This window comes from Argiope bruennichi, chromosome 10 (genome assembly GCF_947563725.1).
Source record: "Argiope bruennichi chromosome 10, qqArgBrue1.1, whole genome shotgun sequence".
In the NCBI taxonomy this organism is placed as follows: Eukaryota; Metazoa; Arthropoda; class Arachnida; order Araneae; family Araneidae; genus Argiope; species Argiope bruennichi.
Genome location: NC_079160.1, coordinates 3,696,268 through 3,719,889, shown reverse-complemented (window position 1 = coordinate 3,719,889; position 23,622 = coordinate 3,696,268). Strand labels below are relative to the sequence as shown.

The 23,622-nt window shown below is 30.1% G+C and overlaps 1 protein-coding gene across 18 annotated transcripts in view; it reads left to right on the top strand.

Moving 5' to 3' along the window:
- Positions 1-23,622, top strand: part of LOC129989335 (ankyrin-2-like) — a 284,123-nt gene that overhangs the window by 175,276 nt on the left and 85,225 nt on the right. For 11 of the 18 annotated variants that reach the window (XM_056097811.1, XM_056097812.1, XM_056097805.1 and 8 more), the window contains 7 exons: positions 1,921-2,064; positions 2,887-3,004; positions 5,264-5,326; positions 10,691-10,711; positions 12,115-12,339; positions 14,678-14,838; positions 16,744-16,955. In XM_056097811.1, coding sequence (XP_055953786.1) covers positions 1,921-2,064; positions 2,887-3,004; positions 5,264-5,326; positions 10,691-10,711; positions 12,115-12,339; positions 14,678-14,838; positions 16,744-16,955 — 944 coding nt within the window. The remainder of the gene's footprint in view (positions 1-1,920; positions 2,065-2,886; positions 3,005-5,263; positions 5,327-10,690; positions 10,712-12,114; positions 12,340-14,677; positions 14,839-16,743; positions 16,956-23,622) is intronic. The other 7 variants (XM_056097809.1, XM_056097808.1, XM_056097803.1 and 4 more) reach the window with 4 other exon arrangements.

Here is a 23,622-nt window from a genome sequence, read left to right as displayed (position 1 = left end):
TTTCTTTTGCAAATTTCAGTATTTATGCTGCATTTTGCATGCTTTTAGCTGCATATTTATGTTTACTTCAATTGAGCAATCAAATTTTGTAGTAATTGCAATTTTATATACACTGTATTTGTCTGTGTGTATGTGAAGATTACGAGTTCAATTTTTGTCTGGTAATGTACATTCAGTTTTAAAATAATAATAATAAACGCATTCAAGGCAATATTGGATACAAAATATTGCTTTTATTTAAATCAATAGCTGTCATAAACACCAATAATGGTAGCCGTTGAAAATGCGCAAATATTATTCATGCCCTCATACAGTTGAGGAGGGATCTTACGGGTCATGTTGAAAAATACATTTCTTTCCAGTACTTAGCTCTTTCTCCTTTTTAACTTCAAATTAGAGAGCTAAATATATTCATAAAAGTAGTGTTTAAATAGTAAAATGGTTATGCACAACACGATGAGTTGAATTGGAATCTGGCGGTAAATGGATGGAATGGACGCTTGGACAGAACCTTTTCAGAATCTCTCAGAAATTGGAAAAATGGTATTTCTTTGTTAGGTCAATGGGTATAAAGTATTTCATCGTACAAATTTGATGACTTTTTTCCCTCTTCGAAGTAAGCAGTTTCGCCACTAGATGATGCTGGGGTGTATTGTGTTGCCAGCACTGTTAGTTTTCTCCCTTTCCTCCATATTCTCATGGTATTCATTTCACTTTCTGTGAATCATTGAAATGATTAGCACATAAAGTGCATGCAAAGTGGAGACGAAATCTATTTTATTAAGTTACTTTTTGTGTGCTCTTAAATACTCATAGTTAGGTCATTCTTACGAGCTTTGATGAATTTGTCCGTTCTTCTATATCATTCTACTGGGAAAAAATCGCCGTTCCTTTCATTTTTCATTTATAAAGTGTAAAGAATAATGAAATAGATCCTGGTTTATAAAGGATATCCCGAAAAATCGCTTATATTTTGAAGGGTATGCCAGGTGTGTAGATAAAAGCCTTTTTTGTAAAAGAACATAAGAAGTACAAAGAGATGGGACTGTTAAAGGAGTTAAAAAATCCAGATAAAGTGTAGGGCACAGATTTAATAGAATACACATTTACAATCGCATAATAATCGACTTGCACGAAGAACATGAAAATGGTGCATAACTTTAGAAGGCATATCTTTGAACACTTATTTTAAGTAATCCAAAACTGTATTTATATATATATATATATATATATATATATATATATATATATATATATATATATTTCTATTTGTCGTTATTTTTTGTCTACGGTACACGATTTGCCAGAACACTCTGCACTCGTATTCCCTACTGTTTAATGCGAAAGTTATACTCTCTCTTTTTAAACATGAGTTATATTTCATTTTTATCAGTTATGCATTCTTTTATTTCGTGCCCGCTGAGAAAGGTTTCTTTGTAAGAATGAGTGGATTTGCACCCGGTTCAGAGTATGATTATTTCGCCTCTGTCATCAGCAGTGGCATAGCAAAAGTAAATGGCGCCCGAAGTTAGGTATATTTTTCGCCTTCTCTTCTTATTTTGCTTTTAAAAAAATGAACTCCGTAAGAGACAAATGTATCCTCTTACTCCTCCTTGTCCTCCCTTCATCGTATTGTCGTTGTTCAGAATAGGCAACAGAAGTATTTGTAAAAACTTCGTTGAAAATCAAAGAATGGTTTGGAAACTATAGAATATTTCACCCAATCTTTGTACTTATTAAATTTTTTTTTCACTTCGATAGAAAATGTTAAGGAAATAATTCTTCTTCTTTAATTGAAAAAAAAACCCACAGACATTAAGGGCTTAAGCTCCAGATATTGCTTTTGAAATGTGGATTATTTTCTTTTGAATAGAAGATTGTATACCATTTTTTTAAATGATATTTTGTCGTAAAATGCAGGTGAAGAGGCGATGTTAGGTGATCAGTCTTACGGATATTTGACAGCTGACGAGATGAAGTCTCTCGGAGACGATTCTCTTCCCATTGATGTCACCAAGGACGAGAAACATCACGACATCATGCATTCTGTAAAACAGTTTGGAGGTGAAAAAGCCATTCTTTTACTCTTTCATTTTTTTAAAAGAACTTATAAAGTATAATTAATTGAAATTTATTATTATTAATTAAAAATGATTAGAAATAATATTGTTTATCATATTTAAGAAAGTATGACTCCAGTTTAATATCACTGCAAATATTAGTATAAAAATGAGAACTGATTACTTTCTGTTCACTTCACATTTATATTTAAATATAAGTAAAGAATTTATTAATGTATCATAATTATTTATCAATTTGCAAAAATTAGTTTTTGTTTTTTGGAAAATTTTCTATATGTTTTTACAGAGATTTTTTGGACCAAACCTAAAATTCTGCAAAAATATTTTTTTTATGTTCATTCCTTTGATGTGAGATTTAAAAAGAAATGTGTTCTTACATTCATTTATTTAACCTAATTTGTTATATGTTTATGAAGATAGAACTTTATAATCGGTTTCTCATTATCTAATTGACTTAAGTTTTAAAATTTTGTACCAATGTGTATTAGCGATAGCAAAAATGAATGTTTTCGGAATTTGATTATCACTCAATCAAACAATTTGTATTGCATATGAATTATCAAATTGTGAATTTGAAAAAAAAAAAAGATGTTTTCAAGTTTCTGTATTATTTTTAACTTAAAAGTGGAAAATAATTAAAATTTAAAAAAAAATTCTTAAACATTCTGTTAAAGTGTACTTAATTTTAGTTGGCTTTATAAGATAGTTAAACATTTTTTTTTGATTGCATAATATTTTCAATTTATGGGAACTGTTATAGTATAATAGTTTTCGACAACTCTATATATTTAATTATTTTTGACAGCTCCAATGGTGGAAGAAGATAAACTGTCACCGCAACATGTAACTCCTGTGGAGACTGGCTTTAGTGAAAAATTTTCCCCTGACAACATCGACTTGGGCCGAGCTCCTGTCCATGCGGGGTGATTCTCATTTATTTGTTAGAATTAAAGCATAAGGAATTTGTCATTTTATGCATGTTGGAAATAATAAACTTGCAAATGATATTACATAACGCAAATATATATGGCTTGAAACTAAAAAAAGCAAGTAATAAAATCCCCCTGAACCTAATAACTTTTTGTGATTTCAAGATATATATGTTTGTTAGCTAGAGAGAATGAAGAGATGAGTTAAAATGACAAGACTCCGGTTTATTTGAAGGATTCAGCACCGAAGTCGGTGCAAAAGTAAAGCTTTGCGAAGAACATGTTTTGCACTCATAAGTGTTTATATATTTATATGCGCAATCAAACATAACAATAATAATATAATAATCAAACATAATAAATATATTTTGTGTATGAAAATGCATTTCTTTAGTTGAGGAGCATTTAAATGGCATATAGTGAAAAAAAGTCTGTAATATTCGTTAACTTGCATTTTAAGCATCAGTAATTCATTAACATATTTATTGGCCCATACTTAGTCATAGTAAAATATATGTTGAATTCAATATTATAAGGGTCGGAAGTCCAAAAAACAAATGAAAATTCCGTTTGATGGACAACTTTCCGTTGTTCTGAAGGTGGTCGAAGCATGATAAAATTAATAAAAATCTTCGTAATGTATTGCAAATTAAATTGTTGTATTAATATTTTCAACTTTAAATCTTTTTTAAATTCACAGCACTTCATTCAGCTCACTGATGAATTCTGAAAATATCCTCATTTATTTTTGTAGAAATATTTTTGGTTTGGTGCTGATTTCATGATACATATCCACATTCATTCCATTTCAGGAATCTTGATATTAAAAATTCCTATAATATATTTTAAATATTTAATATCTGGTATTTGAATTTTGAACACCCATCACATGATAATAATAGGGAAAAAAAGTATGAGTTCTATAACACGAAATTAAAAAAAAAAAAAAAATGCATGTAGAAGATGACGAAGTTAAAAAGAAAGTTCTATTGACACATTTTAGAAAGTACGATTTGGAAGCCTTTGGAAGATATATGACAATAATAGATAATAGAAAAAAAGCAAGAGTTCTATATATCATGAAATTAAAAATATATATATATAGAAGAATATGGAGCTACAAAGGAAGGTCTGTTGACACATTCTAAAAAGTACGATTATGCAACCTATGCGATAAACTTATGCAATAAAGACAAGTTGACAAAATTTAAAAAATGAAGTAAAGCCTCACTCAATGAACTCAAAATAATAATAAAAAACAGTTGAAACAGCATATTAAAAATGTATTAGAGCTAAAATCAGTGAAAATTATACCAAACCGTAATAAAAGCAACAGTTTAAATTATAATTAAAGCAAGTTGTTACGGAGACATATTAAAAACCACTTTTTCTGCACGGTAAAAAAGAAAAGCGGAAATGCTTGAAGAAGGCAACTTTTATATTGGCAAAATATGCCTATTAGAGATGAATTTAAACAATGAAACAGGCATGATATTTAAACGAAATGTCATAAATTGTACTTAGATTCATTTTGAGAAACTAATTAAAAATCAGAAAAAAAAAGCTGCACGAAAATGGAATTAAGATGGGAAAGCTATTTTTTAAAAAAATTTTAAGATGATATAAGAATACTTTTTGTGCTATGAATTAATGCTGAAAAACCCAACGAATATTTTATTCTTCTAGATGTTAAGGTGATTAAGGTACACTTTCATGATTTTTTTTTTTGAATTGTTCAATTGTAATGGAGTAAATTTTTATAAACGAGAATAAGAACTGGAAAAAATATAACTAGGAACATGTTTTTAACTAACCAAGCACAGATATTAATTAAAATTAAATAAAAATTTCAGTTATTTTGTTGCAGTTTCTCTGTAAAAATGTGCTGACATCAAGTCAATAAAGTGTTCATTATTTTTAATAAATAATGTATTTATTAGTTGAATTATTAATTTTTTTTAAAAAAAAGGTAAAGTTTAAATATCGTCGAAAAGATTATTGCGGTTGTGTCAGTTACTGCACTCCCACGGTTACAGTAAAAATGCCGTCACTGATTATTGAAGCATAATCCTCGTTACCTCTTGTGATTTATAATTATTTTGGTTTAAGAATATTATTACCGTTCTTGATTTGCCTGAGATAAAAAACAAAAAATACTAATTTCGTTTTCTTTTATTTTCAGAATTTTTTTTTCTTTTTGTGCCAGCATGTGCAATTTTAATTTAACGTGCATTTTATTTATTAATTATTTAGACGTTTTAGTTGGACTGATGATTTCTACTATTCTTCCCTCCCAAAAGGCATGTTAAGAAGCAGGTTGGCTTATTTTTGATTTTTTTAAATGCATGTTTTACTCATTTTTCCATTTTTTTTCCAATCAGTATATTGACAACAGTGTAATTAAAATTTACGAAGTATTACAAATGGCTGTTATTTCCTCTATAAAGACTATACAAACAAAAAAAATTACCGTAATACAGAAGGAAACTTTGAGTTTTGTTTCAATTCATAATAAGAATCTTATGCGACTTAATTTAGCGAAACAAGCAGAATGCATTTGAATTGTTGCATGCGACAGATAGTCTTCAACATATTCCCTGAAAGAAAAACTGAAGAAGATTTATAAAGTGACTTCCAAAATCACAAATCGCGCGCATTTTTTGTAATATTAAACTTTCTATTTATTTAGAGGCTTTTAGTGATAATAAGAAAAACACACTGTATTGGCATCAGTTGCTGACTGTGCAACAAACAACCATCATGATGAACATTTATTGAACCCAATCATCGAACAAAACTCCAGCTTTTCTTCTGCATTATATTTACCCCCCTCCCCCCGCCGCGTTATTTACAAGGAAATTATACTCATTTGTAAGGAGAGAAACAATAGGATTGGAACAATACTGATGAATAATTTTTCACATATATTTATAAAGGCTGGAAAATCTAAAATTCTACTCCAGTTTTGACTCTCTTTCAGATTCTCCTTTTTTTTCACTGTGCAATAATAGTGCCTTTTATTTATCTCTGTGTACAGTAAAATTATAAACTTTCAATTTTCGATCTATAAGTCTTAAAATTTTTATTACAAATTAATGAAATCCTAAAAATTCTTTAACGAGAATAACACGTTCATAATAAAAAATAAAGAATAGTTATGTTTTAATTTTTCAAATATTTGCAAAAACATTTCTAGGGAATCAGTTTTTTTCCCTCGTGAGTATTTTTCATTTATAATTGTCTGTCAAAAATGACACATAATCCACTGTAGTAATGGTAAGCAGTATAGAAATGAAAATTTTTAGTTAGAAGCATTCGTCTTTTAGAGATACCACTCAGTATATGGCTTATCAGATACCTCTGTATTCAGTGAAAACAAAAACACATAAATAAAAAAATTTTAGTTGGTCTTTTTTACACTACAATTTACAAGCATTTAATAGGTCTTTATGATTTTGGAACTCCTTACTTAGCAGTTCAGCTTTCTGTCGTCCAAACAAAGATAAGTCCAAGATATGAGATAAGTTACTGTTTATCTCATTTGATCAGCCTTTTGAAGTGTCATTTACACTATGTGAAAAAAATAGAAGAATACAAATCTTTTTTTAAATAAATAAAAAAAAAATGATTTTTTTCAGAACAATTTAATGAGCAATACTTTAAAGACCTATTTACAAACAGATAGCTATACATGAAACTTGGAACAAAAAATTACAATAAATAAATCAGGTTTGACTACATCACACTCTGCGAAAAAAGTCGAAAAATGCTTCTAAATAGTACGAAAAAAAGTTTTATTAATAGAGAAATCTTCCGGCTTTGATACTTCAAAGATTCAGTTTGGCATCGAATCAAATATTCGAATTTCTATTTTGAATTCGAATTTCAAATAGTCGAATTTCTATTTTGAATTCGAATTTCAAATAGTCGAATTTCTATTTGGCACAATTTTTTCTGTTCGTCTTTCAAAGCTCTCCGAAGCTCAGTTACTAATTTAAACTGCTTGCCTTTTCCGTAAAGGTGGTGGACTGTCCTTTGCAATGTTTTCTGCATGGATTTTAGCAAATCATGGCAAAAACTGAACTTTATTTGCTTCAAATCAATTTTTAAACCCATTATCTGTATGAATTGTTGCTCTGCCATGATGTAAAATCCAGGCGTTTCCACCTATCTCAACACCATAGGGAAGGATATATGAATTCGAGATTTGGATATAGTACGTGTGTTTCTGCCTGCCACTCAGGAACGCTACGCTTTTTTTTTTCTTTCTCACATATCCTACTGCCAATTTAATCATTAAATCTCCACCTCCCATTGTCGATAGAATGAGTCTTTTCTTCCTTACCGAGGCAATGACAATAATATTGGTAGCCTTCTGGACCATTTAAATTAATTTTTTTCTCATAAGAAAATGCAACGGAGGTTCATTCTGAACTCCAGAATATGTCGTTTTTACCTACTGGAATCTGTTTTCAATGTGCCTTTTAGTCCATTTAGGTTGATGCTTCCTTGTAGCACTGTAGTTGTAAACAGTGAAAAGTGTGTAATGCCTGCATTATTTTAGCTTTGTCAGCATTTCTATTCGTTTTTTTTTTCTCTCGAATTATTTTTATTTGATCACGCTGCGTCAGATTTTTAGGCCTGCCGTCTTCTTTTCGATCCCCAGTAGCAGTGTTATTGGTCCCATCTAGGGAGGAATGGCACAGCTCTTTTGTGAAAGTTGTTTTTATAGGCTTGACTTCTACAGACCGGCAATCTATCCAGAATCTGTCGAGAGGAATTCAATCTTTTGAGCATCGGATTTTTATGATATAACAATAAGAGATATCATGGTAATAGTAAGAGATTAAAATGAGGAGCAGCTGATGAGTGCCTCTATTTGCAATATCTCATTTCTCTACTGCTCACTATTAAAAAATTACATTGGATTGCGCATTCATTTTTGACAGAAGTTATTCTTATATGAACTATTTATTGAATCATAATTTTCTTTCATTCAAATCCTTTAAAGGTAAATTGTATTCCTAATAGAATACTAATTATATATCATCAGAAAAAGTACCCATCATCCTCTTCGGCAATTCTTTTGCACTTTTTTGTATGTGCCGGATTTTGTATGTGACTAATCTCTTCTTTTTTATCTCTTATTTACGGCAGTGTGACTTAATTTTTCTTTATGTACATTTATACAATGGAGCTTGGCTAATTCGAATAAATTATTTGATAATCCGAACTTTTTCTTTTAGTATCTTGAATTTCCTATTAACGCTACATTAAAATACTTTTTTACAATTCGAATTTATTTTGATTAACATGAAGTGAAACAAATAATTGTAATTTTTTTTTGTTTGTTGAATATTCCTGTAACGTGTCTTTTCAGTAATCGTACATAAATAATTTAAAGCTCTTAATTCATTCGATTGATTATAATACGATGTATTCTATTAAAAAGTCCTCATTTTTAATGAATTTTCAATATTTTAGATGTCAACTAAATCTTTCATTTTGAAGTTTTTTTTATTCATATTTTATATTTAAATTCCTGTTTTCCTACAGTAAATTTTGATTATTATTGTGAAATGTTTGATTTTTTTCCTTTGAAATGGTCATTTTTACACTTTAAAATGCGTTTATAATTTTTATTTATTAAAATTACTAACTGTTTTTTATTTACTAAAATTGATGCTATTAAAAATAAATTTTTGCTTCCATTCTTAATTTTAAAGATCCTTCTCTTATTTTGAATTCACTTCTATCCTCAGTTTTTCTTATCTCTCATTTTTGGATAAATAAATTTTTTTTATTGTGGACGTGAATCAGTTTCGAATCGGCCGAGTTCCATTGTTGTTGTTCTTAATTTGCTGTTATTCTTCTCCTCATTCCTGAAGTTCCTTTTAAAAAGTGCATTTTTGTGTCATGTTGTATGTATGTGTCAGGTCTTTGTCCAATTTTCTTAATAACAACTAATATTTTGCTTGCAAGTGTTTTTGTTAAAATTTCTACAGGGTGAATGAGAACTGGCAGGGGAAATATTTTTAAGGATGGTGTGCACTATGACGCATTTCTTATAGAGAAATGAATGGGCGCAAGTGAAGGCATGCACGTATATATGAAAGTGAGCACAGGTTTCTCCTCGATGGTATTGTTGAGAAATGCACCTTCTCAGCAATTCATTCACTCATTATCTGAAAAGACTAGCAAGAAAGGATGGTAAGGGTGGCAATAGGAGTGAAATTTGCAGCAAATATTGCAAAGCTTGCAATGATTTTTCAAAATTAATAGAAAAAAAATGTAAAGTAAATCTATATACAGTTTGTTGGATTTTTAAAATATTTTTATGAAAAATATGGAAACTACAAGAAACATAAAAATATAGTATGATAGAGTGTAACATTAGAAATATTAATAAAACTTTGTAAAAGATAAATGAAATTTGCATGAATTTTAGAAAGGAATATAATACGCACACCAAAAAATCTCTGTAATTGGAAAAATGTTGATACAAAATCTATCTACAGCTGCATATTTTAGATGAAATAAAAATCATGTCTAAAACACAAATTCAATTTAAAGAAATACTAAAATACAGAATGGTAAAAAAGCAATATAAAAAAGATTTTTAATGCACCCACACATACGTTCAGAAAACATAAATCAAGAATAAAAATGGAGATAAATTTTAAAACAGAATAGGGAACAAGGCAATGGATGCATTAATTGTTCATCAGGGAATTAAAGCGGTGTGCAAAGAAAATTAAAATTTTAGCATATTCTGCAAATAGCATCAAACAATGAAATAAAAGATCTTTAAATCACAGTTATTATTTTCTTTCCTCGTTATTAGGTAAACTGTTCATCTTTTAGTGGGTTTTATTGTTAAGTTATTTGTTAAAAAAAAAAAAATAGGCGGCATACTGTTTTTTACCACTGATTCTAAGAAGAAAAACAGGTGGCGTATAAGCATTAAGAATTTATTTTGGTCGAGAAATGGATTTTGTCGAAATATAACTTAGTAAGCATTTGTTTTAGACAGTGATTTTCATGTGATACTACAGTGTAACTTTGGACAGTAAAATGATAAAAATTAGATCCTGAAAAACGGGAGGAAACCAGAAGTCCATGTGACATGGTAGTTAAAGTCCTTTTAAAAATTTGAATTATGTGTTTAATTGCATATTTTTTTATATTTTGAAGTACTCTGTAAATCTCTTTTTTGTCATTCTGCATTTTGATATTCTTTCTATTAAATTTTGCGTTTTGGACATGGTTTTTATTACAGTTATTGCTCAAAACTGCTTAAACCATCAATAATACATATTATCAGCGGTACACTAATATAAAGATATCACATAGCCGTGACCCATATCTATTTTGATGAGGTCTAAAAATGTTCTAATAACTGACGTAAACGATTTGCTAAAGAAGCAATTTTTGTTTTTGTCTCAGTGGATCATTTTGGCCCCCATCCGGACAGCATTCTCGCACAAAAAACAAACAAACAAAAAAATTGCGATCCCAATCCTTAAAATTTTGCCAACAGTTCTTATTTACCCTATATGCATTTATCTTACTTAACATGTTAACAGTTTTTTCAGTGTATGCTTGCTATGTTTCATTAACTTTCTTCACAATAATAATTTTACCCTTTTCCTTTTTCCCTAACTTGCATGGAAAAAAAAGCAGCAGACTTAAATGGAAAACGTAAGTTTGACTTCTTATATACAATAATGCCCAGTTGTGGGATATTAGAAATTTCTTCCTTAAATTTATATGTTGTGGTAGAATGTTTGTTGATAGTTTTCTTCTTTATGCAAAAATACTTTTAATAAAATGTAATAAATAGACATTAAAATAAACTATGCTAACTTGTTTCTTTTTATATTAAAAGTAGTTTTTTAAGCGATTTGATCATAAAAAAAAGTAGATTACACTATGAAATAGTTTTAAGTGTAATAATTTTTTATTTAAATAAATATTTTTTGAATTAAAATACTAGAATTAGAAATAAAAAATAATATACATCATAGTATTTTTATTTCATTTAAATTTTGATTTTTATTCATTCCATGGTTCTTTTCTAAATTTCGAACAAAACGTGGAAGTTTATTATAAATTATTTCAAATAAAAAATGTTTTTTTTATGTATCCTTTTTCTCATCTCATTTGATTTATTAAGAATATAAATATTTTTCTTTATAAATTGCTAATATAATTTAAAATACAAGCGTCTTTCTTTTCAGATAATTTTTTAGTTTTCTTCATGATACATTGTTTTCTATCTATTACTTTATCATTCATAATTTTAAATAAGTAATCTATTTGTAAATTGAAAACAAAATACAAAAAAAAAAATTGCTACTAATGTTAAGCTTCTTAATTTATAATTGGCCATTACAATTTGAATTTCCTTTGCCAATGTCAAATCGTATCCATGCTGAAATATTGACCCTCCGTCAGTGCCTGCATTTATTGTAAAGGCTTAGTTCTCTCAATAAGATATGACAAATATTTGCTAGTGGCACCGGTCTGCTATTCATTGCCAATATTTGGTCTTAATACTTATTGTTAAAACTTATCGAGCTTGTGTCTCGGTTCTGCTTCAGCATTTTTTGGAAAGATATGCTAAGATGTAGTAATGTTTTCTCTCAAATCTGCGTTTGTTAATAAGTTTCAGTCATGAGACTTATCGCTAAGATTTAGCAAATTTCTGCTTTTTGTCTGATTCAGCATTCTTTGACAAGATTTTGTCATGAGAGTGATCACTAAGATTTAGACACGTTTTGCCACGGATCAATTTCATTATTCATTGATAGGTCTTGGCTATGAGACTGATCGCTAAGATTTAGCAAATTTTTGCTTTTTGTCTGCTTCAGCATTCTTTGACAAGATTTTGTCATGAACCTGATCGCTAATATTCAGCAAGCTTTCTCATCAGATGCACTTCAACACTCAATGCTAAGACTTGACAATTTTTTATCGGGAGAGGGCGTAAAGAAATTATACCCATTATTATACACTTTAAAATCATTCGTCTTTAAATTAAAGCATTAAATTGATTTTATTTGCTGGGGAGAAATCCTCCAACTAATGTGATCGTTCACTAGATTCCTTGTGAGTTTCATGGTGGATGCTCGTGGTGGTGCCATGCGTGGATGTCGCCACTCCGGAGTTCGCATCATCATTCCACCTCGGAAAGCTTCCATGCCCATGCGCATCACCTGCCGGTACCTGAGGAAAGAGAAGCTCATTCATCCTCCTCCTCTAATGGAGGGGGAAGCCTGTGCGTCTCGCATCCTGGAGATGGGTCCTGTTGGGGCTAGATTTCTCGGGTAAGTGCGAGATCGTTCTTGCTGAAAACGGATCTATCGTCTCTTTTAAATAAAATCAATTATAATACTCATATGCCTGTCGAAGCTCTATACAATCGAGTTTAATGAATGCACAATACAAAAATAATGTATGCAGTACATTAAACTGAATAAAATATATTGCTATGCACTACAATATACAATTATATATGCAGTACAATAATCAAGGCATCTGTTATAGTCCTGACGATGACCCCCCCCCCTTTACGTCCTGAACGGTCGTAGCTTCAATCATAAAGTGATATCTAGGTGTAAGGTAACTATATGCTACGTAATGAAAGTGCTTAAAATACTAACTAGCGTCAGAATTTGAACACTATCAGTTTTATTTCGAATCCAGTGAAAGATAAAAGAATAAAGTAACTTACTTTTCTTATGCTAACCGTTATTTATTAGGCTGACTTAAAGCTCCTGCTGTAAATATTTTCCACTTGCTACAAAACATAACATGCTGGAGTTGAGGCAATGAAAAATATCTACAAAAATGTGTACAAAAAGCGGTAAAACGAATTAGTATTTCATGTGTTTTCTTCTTAACACTTATCTGCGTAAAATTTCTTTTTGTGCTGAATCGAAGATGTTTTGCATTTTTTTGTATTGACTTTTGACTTATACAGAGTGCCTTAAAAACATTGTCCGCTGCATTTATTCATGAAATATTGATCATAGACATACAAATTAGATTACAAATTTGTAGATTACAAATTTGTGTGAAAAAAAGGTGCAAATTGCCATGAAATCAATTGAAGTTTTCAGGGGATAAAACATTAAAAATTACAAAATTTAAATTCTTATACGGACACCGTACAAAAAAAAATTCCCAATGAGTAAAATGTGCCGCATTCTCTAATATCATGTACGAAATTTCAGCATTTTATCACAAAATGTCTCAAAGATATGAAACTACATAAATGCTGACTTTTCGATGTCTGGAAATGATGTCTTTCGATGAACCACCTTTCGATGTCTGGATATGAGTTCGCAAAGAAGAAAAATCATATCGGATGTTCGTGTTTTAGGGATAGTACACAAATTAACAAAGAAAGTAATGATTGAATAAATAAATAATAATTTTACTATTTATTGGTTCAAAGGAATTAAAAATGTGTAGAAATAATAAAGGAAAGATTACTTAAATGAAAAATTACATAAGATTTTTTAAAAGTTCACTGACGGTGCTATTTTTAAGTTATATTTTGTTATTCGTGATTTAAAATTTTAAAGTATTTTTCAGGAAGAATAGATTTTAAAATTTGCATTTAGAACTAAACATATGAAGCATATTTAATTTTCTTATGATGCATTCCTGCGTCGCGTCATCTGCATTGAAGCTGTAAACATTTGCATTTTAATTTGTGATTGATCCTTCTCCAACTATGTTTTAACATATCTTTTAGAGTCTTCACGAATGAGAATTTTCTGAAATTTTGTACATGACCTTATTAGAGAATGGGGTACATTTTACTCACTAGGAATTTTTTTGTACGGAGTCCGTATAAAAATTTAAATTTTGTAATTTTTAATGTTTTATCCCCTGAAATTTTTAATCGATTTCATAACATTTCACACACATATATATATATATCAAAATTTTGCAACTAGATGATGTATTAAAAGGTTTTATTGTTTTGCACATATGCATTTTACTATAGCTAAATAACATTTTTTAAAGAGGAGTAGTGAAGATTTTTATGAACTCTCTGTATAAAATTTAATAAGAGGTTGTGAGAAAGGTTTATATTATTTGCTTAAGTGGAAGGATATTGCAAAGTAGAAATGAAGAAACAATCATCTAAAATAAAATTTATAAAAATCTAAAAACCGTAAGTTTTGATTTTTTCATCTCAGATCTTTTTTTTTTTTTTACATTAATGCATTTATTTATCAATGAAGAGATTTTATACTTTCAGATGATAGAATTAAACATTATCAATTTTATCTTTAAATCTGTACAATATATTTTATTCTTATACGCCTTTCTACCACAATAAACTTATAATAAGCATTCAATAAAATATTTTTTTTAATTGAGCATTTGTTTGTCTAACACATAAGAAACATTTATAATGTAATAGCCCATTTAAGAGATCGGGATATATAAACAAGATGAGGTATAAAAATGATTATAATGACATGTATTGAGTAACAAGAGATAATTTATAAAATTCCGGACTAAACAAGTATTTTTTTTTTGTTTTTTTGTTATTCATTTGTTCTTCCACTATATCTCGCCAGATAGTTGGGAATCTAATGTACGCATTTTTTAAGATTTTAATATAATTGTCTCTTTTCCCTTCAGACCAGTCATCATCGAAGTACCTCATTTTGCCTCCACAAGGGGTAAAGAAAGAGAAATTACGATCTTGAGGAGCGACACAGGAGAAAGCTGGCGTGAGCATGTGTTGGAGGCTTCGGAGGAAGCCGTTCAAGAAGTGCTGAATGAAAGTTTTGAAGGAGAAGGTGAATATATTTTAACACAAACCATATCCAAAATGAATTCGACCATACATAATTTAAGACGTTGCTTTTTTCTTCTTCTTATACGTGATTCGAATCTCTATAAACGCATGGGTGGTGTTTTTAATTCCATTGTCTCTCTTCCGTTATGATGCAAGAAATTTTTGAAAACTTATGCACCTTCGTGAATGATTTAGAAATTAGGCATTAGAGTGAAGCCACAGTAAAAAGAAGAGGTGGCATTTTTTACTTCGGATTTGGGGTCAGATTAACTCCATATGTGCGATAGCATTCCAGATACAATAAATTTCATAGCCATTGCAGAATATGTTACATACAGTTTATATAGAATATGTTAACGCCATTCAAGAAAGCGAAAGGGAATCAATGCTATATGCGAGAAAGCGTTGACAATTGAGGTATGACAAAGAAAAAAAAAGCACTGTCTATGAAACAAAAATTAAATTAAGTTGTATATGTTTTATTTTTTACTCCACAGTAATTTGGATATTCATTTTTTTTTTTTTTTGTTTTTTTAACTTGCTATTAAGAAATTGGTTATTTTATTTTACGTCTTGTTTTTATCAGCTACATCGCAAATCGTATTCACAATAATACAGAAAAATTTCTGCATACTTTTTTTCTTTTTTTTGCCTTTTCTATTTGAAAGGAACACTTACATTATGCCTCAGAGTCGATTTTATGTTGTTCATTATTATCCGATCATTGCTTGAGTTATACGCCCACTTAGAGGTGGAATCTCTGACATAAGAAAGCCTATATCTAAATATTCAAAGTCATCTGAAATAGGAAGATACTCTTCCCTTTCACTAGAATTTTCATTCTCAAAATCATCACCTCTGACCTCTGGAAGGACATCTTTTACAAAAGAACTTGAAATGCACTTACTTCCGACTCTCTCCCATTCTGAAGAATCGTACGAATGGCTTCTACCACGGCTTCCTGGCTCCTGATTCTATACTTAGAAGAACATTTTTAGAAGTCGGTTTCGATATAGTGAATTTTAAATGATCCGATAATCCCCGATTAAGTTGAAATTTACCTGTGCATTTGGCGGGGAAAATTCCGCTGGCATATTTTTTAACTTTAATTCTTAAGTATGAACTGTGTGTTGATTAATAAGTGTGAGAATCTTTCGTTTCTGTGAGTGCATTTGTCCATGCAATTTGAGAGTTTAGTTTTCAAAAGTTATTCTTGTTATCCAAGATTTTTTGATTGAAGCATATTCAGTAAGAAAGCTTTTCACATTCTTGAAATACATTGGGTTTTTTTATTTGTATTTCCCCACAACTGATGGGGCTGAAATTCCAATCCGCAGCTATAGAGGTAGTGTATATTTTATTGTGCTCTTGAAAATGAGCTAATTTTAAGGTAAATAATGGATATTTTTTATTTAATTTTGATCACATTTTGTCGAAGACAATCGGAAATATCAGGAATGTTGGTTATTCTTCAAAAATGTTTCGCAATTTTGTTGTGAAATGCATTTTTGAAGTACTTTGTTAGCAGCAATGTCCAGCTACCGGGCTAGCATTTTTGTTGTTTATTTACATTCCGTATTTATATTTTGTGTTCAAAGTACGAACTGCTGCTGAGTTTTAATCTAGTGGAAATCTAGTTTAAGGTACCCCTTCACCTCACCCAAGGTTGCCAAGTCCCCCATTAAGAAAAATTAAACAAAATTCATTTTTCTGTAGCCTTGACTTGTTTATGGAAAAAGTTGCACCATACCTTTTGAAATTGCTGATATATGATGAGTGTGCAATACATATACATCATCATTTTACCTATTCATCTTATGAACATTATCATTAATAATCGTCTTCATTAATAATTTTTTAAGTCCTTTCTAAATTTACTTTTTTTTTATCCCTTTTTGTATCATAGAACTGAGTGCCCTTGAAGATTTGAACACCAACAGAATTACACGAATCCTTACAACAGATTTTCCTCAGTATTTTGCGATCATCACAAGAATTCGCCAAGAAGTGCACGGAGTTGGTCCCGAAGGCGGAATGGTCAGCTCTACTGTTGTGCCTCAAGTCCAAGCGATATTTCCGGAAGGGGCTTTGACTAAAAAGATTCGAGTTGGGCTTCAGGTAAACCATTCTGAATTTATTGAAAACCGTCAGGAGCCAACAGTGCACGCGAATCACAATTCCACTACAAAACCTGGAGTGACGCATAAGAATGAAATTCCTAAAAACCTTTCGTCTGGAAACGAATCTAAACCTTCTAAAAAACCAAAGCATTTTAAAAACAAATCCAGGTGGTTTTCAAGGGCCGTTCAATTTCTTTGGCCGAAACTGGATGTTTTTTCTATGATGTAAATCTAATTGTCATTCGTACATTCCGGATGCAATACCACAAAATAGATCATTTTCTTCCTTTGATCTCCATGTATTAAAAACATCGACACTGAGTTCTCCATACTTGAATGAATCGACCTTTCAAGCTACTAAGCTGGAAAATCCTCACTTTCAGAGAAGTTAAGCCATGCTTTTGCATATATTGGAGAAATAATTTCTTCAGTGATGACATGTTTACTTGCCAAAATAATAATTGCTTAACAGCTTTGAAAGTAAAATGTTTCAGCTCAGTGGCTTGAAGGATTAAATTTGTTACTCAACCTGATAAGTTGTTATTTCAAAAATATTTTCTCATCCCTCATGTTATTGTCATTCAGTATTATTTGTTTCAATATGTAATTCATTCAAACCCCCATAAAATCATTGTGTTGCATTACTGTTTTTAATTTGATTTAATCCTTTTTTAAACTAATTATTTTTAGTTTGGTAAAGATATTTTGTCATGAGTGGAAAGTCAGTGTTCATAGGATTTCTAAAAGTATTGCAGAGAGAGAAATTTGGTGCATGAAAGATACAAACCTTTTGTATATAGTTCCATTTTTTATTTGATATCAGATTCTTTTTGTCTGATTTTTTTAAAGAGAAAGTGGCCCTTTTCGGGACTGTACCAAAGAATAAAAGAAAATGTTTGCTATTTATTGTACTTGCAAGTAACTAGTTATTTTGATACCCACGGTGAAATATTATTTGCAGCTGCTGGACCTATGAATTTAAATTTTATCTGGGAGATGTTATCAAATTCACATTACAAGTCTGTGGGATTCTTTTTTTTTTTTTTTTGTATTTAACGCTATGATACATTGTAAGATTTTTCAACTGTTTTGCTGGGATTAGTAATTATTCTTTCAGTTTCTCATTTAATTTGATTTTGAGTTTTTATTCTTCTTTAAAAGCTCAGAATTCATATCTGCAGGAGACGAAATTGCAAGTTATAGAGCAAAATAAAATTTCCAAGATTTAAAAATTATAAAATATTACACTAATATTAGCGGTTTGCAAGTATATTTCACATTCCTGTTTGTTTCATGTCTTTCAATGAATCATTACCGCCTGCTTAAATAATACGAATGTGGGCGCCGCGCAATCATGAGTCATAATAAATAAGTGAATAAATGCATAAACATTTTCACCAAATGGTTAAAATAAAAACATTCACCTATAGCAAATCATTAACATGAGCAAATTGAAAATGTATTATAAAATTAAATCCATCAGTTTATTAAAAAATGAACTTCATGATGTTTTATGTAGCAAAATACCTGAATCAGCGACAGAGCTACGATATCTGCAAGTAATATTAAAACTTTGGTACTGTACCTGCAAATAATGGTATTCTTTTTTTTTTTTTTTTTTTGAAGAAAACTTGCATTTCCTCCTTTTTTCTATCGTGTGCATCATGTGTATTTTGAAAGGGAATCTTCATATTACTGCATAACTTTTCTACCCCTTGATTATTGACTTAACCTTGTGTTCATTTGATAAAACTGCATTATCGTATAGTTGAATCTTTTCAAGCAAAATGTGGAAGTCCTCAGACTTCCGATGGCGGAACGAGATTCCGAAATGGAATGTTTCTTTAGCGAAGCACGTATTTTATGCTTATCTGCGATGACAAGTGCGCCATTGAAAGGGCTGGCGAACGTCTGCTTGTCGAAGGTACTCTCATCTTCAGTTTAATCAGCGACAAGCTGAGGGTTAAGAATTGATATGATTCATCTCTCTCCAGTATTTTACTAATGACAAATGGATCGTTCAAATAGAAGTGAGCATGTTTCTTAAAACTATAATCTTTGGGGATAAATAATTTTATGTTTTATAGAAAAAAGCGTGCTTATATCATTCAAAATACGTAAGGATCTTAAAGCAAATAAAACGATACCGCAAGTAAGTTATATTACATTATACCAAAAAATTATTAATTGAACTCTTTCTAATGTCGAGGAAAATAAACTGCTTGTCACGTCTAGTTAGAACTGTTTGTAATTCAGAATTCAGAATCTATAAGATATATTAATAAATACTTTGTAATACTCCGTAATGTGATTTAACAATCAAATCAAGTGCCAACGTCTAATACTTAAAAAAATCCTTTTCGCCAAATTTTTCGATATAATAAAAAAGTAGAGTTTTCAAATTCTTCTCCCAAACTATAAAAAAGTGACTTGAATAGTTAATCAATTTTTAATCAATGAAGTCAACTGACTTTATTTAGTTTTTTTTTAAAGAATTTTTTATTTTAAATGAATGCCAATTCAAATTTTTCTTTTCACCATACTATTGCTAGAAAAAAATAGAGATTTAAAGAATTAAAGTATACAGGGTGAGTTTGACCTGATCTGCCGAAGAAAAGATAGCAATTGAAAAGCCTGTGTGGAAACTATCGTGAAACCTTATGGTAATGCCGCCCTAACCATTACAAGTTATGGGGAATAAAGTAATTATGCTACTCATTGGTAAATAATCATATCTTAAAATTTTCTGACATATCTACACTTAAAATAAATACATATCTTGAAAAAGCAGTGAGAAATCCTAGAATTTGACGACTTTTTCATCAGGATACTTGGATTTGAAACCGAGCTACAAACGCCAAATGCAAAACCGGATTGTCGTTAAATTCTTTTAATATTAATCACAGTAGGTAGCTGCAATATGTCAAATTATATCAAAAACTTGTCCATTCCATTTGTCGAATGAACCTGCAATAATTTATATCAGTGTTCAGTTTTTGCGTTTGCAATACATTACTGGAACTGACGTTTGTCGGGGGGGGGGAGCTTGAGACAGGCGGTTGCCGTCTTTGTTTTAATTTTCTGTCCACCTTAAGTCTGCTTTTTTAATTAGGCTTAAGAAAAAATATTTTAAGCCAAATAAGATAAGTCTCATTTTTATTACATCGTAAACACAATAGGAATGATAACGAAATGATAGACATCTTTATATTCTAAAAACTGGCTTATTTGAATTCATTCCATTTATCTTTTATACTTTTATTTACGGACAGTGAATGCTTATTTTGAATACTGCTGACTTCAGTGATGACGAAAGGGTGCATTTCACCTTAGCTAAAACATTGATTATTGTAGGCTCTTTTAAGAGCTGCTGGAAGAGCATATTTTAGCTGTATTCTCTATTAGCACAAAATGTCGAACAACATTGTTACGATATCTTTCAGACGTTGGCCGGTATTCAGAACATTGAACCACATCATGAGAATATCTGCGGCAACCGTGTGCTGACAGGTATTCAACATTAAATATTGTGAATTTTATGTCTTGCCACGGTTGCCGCATTTGCAGCTGGCTTTCAATCTATCTATCCTGATGAAAACGGTATCATCTTACAGAAATGTTCTTGCTATTTCGAAATATGTTCTTTTTTTTCGTATGTCAGAAACTTTGGGCATCAGGATTTTTCTTGACCGGTAGTATAATCCCTTCACCCACCAAATTTTGCAAACGGTAAAGGGTAGATACGATAGGGTTACTTTGATTTTTTTACTATACACGTGACTTTTCGATCACTTTTTTTTATTTGGCAAACTAGATCAAACTCACCATATAAAGATGAAATTCTTAAAAATACATTCTTTGCTAATAATTGAAGTAAAAATGAATCAAATAAATTTATTTATTAAATCGAATGCAAATTTTTTTTTAAATGTTAAAAAACAGCTTTGCGATTTTATCTTTTTCAACTAAGGTTTACATTTTAAATTGAGAGAAAAATACTATTATAAAAATAGGTGGTTATATTTAAAGAGACTAAAAGAAAATGCCAAATGGCTTTTTGAAAGCTGCTGTCATTTTTCAATTTTCTTTTGTAAAACATTGCATACAACTAGGATCTCATTTTTATTTTTGAAATTCAAGGTATGTTTTGTTTTGAATATGGAAGTTACATTTGTATAGACTTTCTTTCATGTATGAAATGTTTAATGTTTAGAATTTCTGATCATTCTTTAATTCTGATCGTTCTTAATAAGAGTTGTTAACTCTCTTATAAAGCGCGTGCAAATGAAAGTACATTGGGGTTCTACCGGTACCTGATCCCCAAGGAAGAAATTTCAAATTTTTCTCTGGCAGATGGCTGAGAATATCAGGTAAAATTTGGCTTTAAATGGCTAAAGGCGGAGTGAAACAAAAATGCCAAAGCAAGTGACATTAATTTTCCAGCGCGTAGTATTCCAGTTTTTGTATATTGATGGGGTTACTGGTCCAACATTTGCAGGCGAATGAGTATGGCGATGAGCATATGTCACGTAGATGAGTTTTTTTTAAGGTGCTGTGATTTTTACACAAATATCTGAATGTGATTGATCTGTTTGTGACATATTTCCGTGATTAAAATCACCGTTCTGTCGGAACATTATGTGCCGTATACTCAGTCTCCAATGCATTCGACTACAAATGTTGAATCTAGGAACATAATCTGCCAAGAAATATTGGGGACTGCGTGCCGAACTTGTTTAGAAAAATTTACTATAGAATGTAACATCTTTTTCATCTCGGTTATTCACTTTAAAACTCTCCGATTCTAACTGTTTTCTAAGATGTCTTCCTGTAGGCTCTGCCATCTAACCAGAAAAAATATCCATCACTGCTAGAGCCACAATCGCATTTTCATTTGTCGCATTTGTATTATACAGTCATTGTGTGATATCAAAGAGTACAAATTAAGTTAGCCGAGAGGAATACATTATTCTTCCGATTAGATGTTTCATACTTACAGGTATGAATATCATATACATAAATGCTGTATTTATCATTAGAACTTCACTTGTTATATTTATGTCCAATAAGAACAGGGAATTGCCAGTAGTATGTACACGGTCTTGTTTTATGTTTTAAAAAAAATTATGATCTTAAATTACAATTGTATATGTCTAGGTTAATTGTATAGTTTAATCTTGTTTCAACATTTGGAAAATTAGTAGTCTGGTTAGAAATGGAGCTGTGATGGTTAAAACTGAGCAGCTAATTTGAAAAGATTGTATTGGAACCAGAGAGAATGTTTATTGTTGGATTCCTGCACCATTTGTTAAAATATATACATAGTTTATGCAATTTTTTAGCTAATTAATGTTAAGTTTAAAAACTTTTATAAGCGATATCATTAAAGAGGCTCATTTTCCAGTTCAGAGGAATTGAAAGTAGTTAAGATGTGAATCTTTAATGTGATTAATGTTTGTGAAATGTACAAAATAAGAGTAGGTTTTGTTAGCTTATTTTCTTCTAAGAATCGTTATTAAATTATTAAGAAGCTGACGTTGAGTTACCAGATCATTCAATATTTGTAAAAATAATATTTTTACTTTGATTTATTTCTTAAAAACATTTTAATTGTCAATAACATTAATATTTGTGTTTTTCTGAGTTTCCATATATTTCAGGTAGGTCTTTTTTTTAAAAAAAAAATGCATTAAATTTTTAAAATTAGACATTAAATTATATTTGCACTCAAAAGCCATCTTAACAAATCTGAGAACCCCACACGAACATTATTTGGCATCTAATCTGAAACATAACAAGGAATTTTGGCAGCCTTTTCTGAATAAAAATGTCTGCATAATAAAACAAATAAGGACTAATAAGAAAAAAAGATAATTTATCTCATCTTCTTCCACCTGTGATGACATATATGAATGATTTTAACGGCTGCATTATTTAAAAAGATATTTATTCTACTCGATAATATATATTACCCACTCTATTTTAGATATTTGCTTAATACAAAAATTCAGTAGCTTGTTTAATATTTTAATTGATACAAAAAGTACACTTTAATTTATACTAGTAAAACATTATTCAAGTGAACAATATATATATTCAGATGAGAAAATAATATATAAATTGTTAATAAGTTAAATTATTAAAAAATTAAATAATCGGTCCACACTTTGTTAATTGTAATGTAAAAGGAGATATTTTTCAACATAGTGTTCTATTGAGTGACTGAAGAATTATATCTTATGCAGCAACCTACTTCATCACGTAGGTAATTTTTATTGTGTGCATAATCTAGAATTCTGTCATCGATTGCCTCTGTAAGGATTTTTTTTTTGAATTTATATGCATTTCTTAGCTACATTGCGAATCGTCTAAATGCAAACCTTAATCATAATTATACTTTCAATGTTTTTAAATCATTATCAAATAAACTTTTTAGTTCAAAATTAAAATCAGCAAAATAATATTTAGGTGCCTCTCAGTTTAGCCCAATGGATAAGATGCCCCTGGCTGCAGAATACTTTTGTTGGTATTTAAAAGCACTTGCTATTCAAAGTCAATGTGAATGGATAACATTTGCGATTAAAATAGATGAACTTTATGGATAATTGTTCTCTTTCTTAATCTGCTGTTTTAGACGGATAATTTATGACAGTGTGTAATTTTTC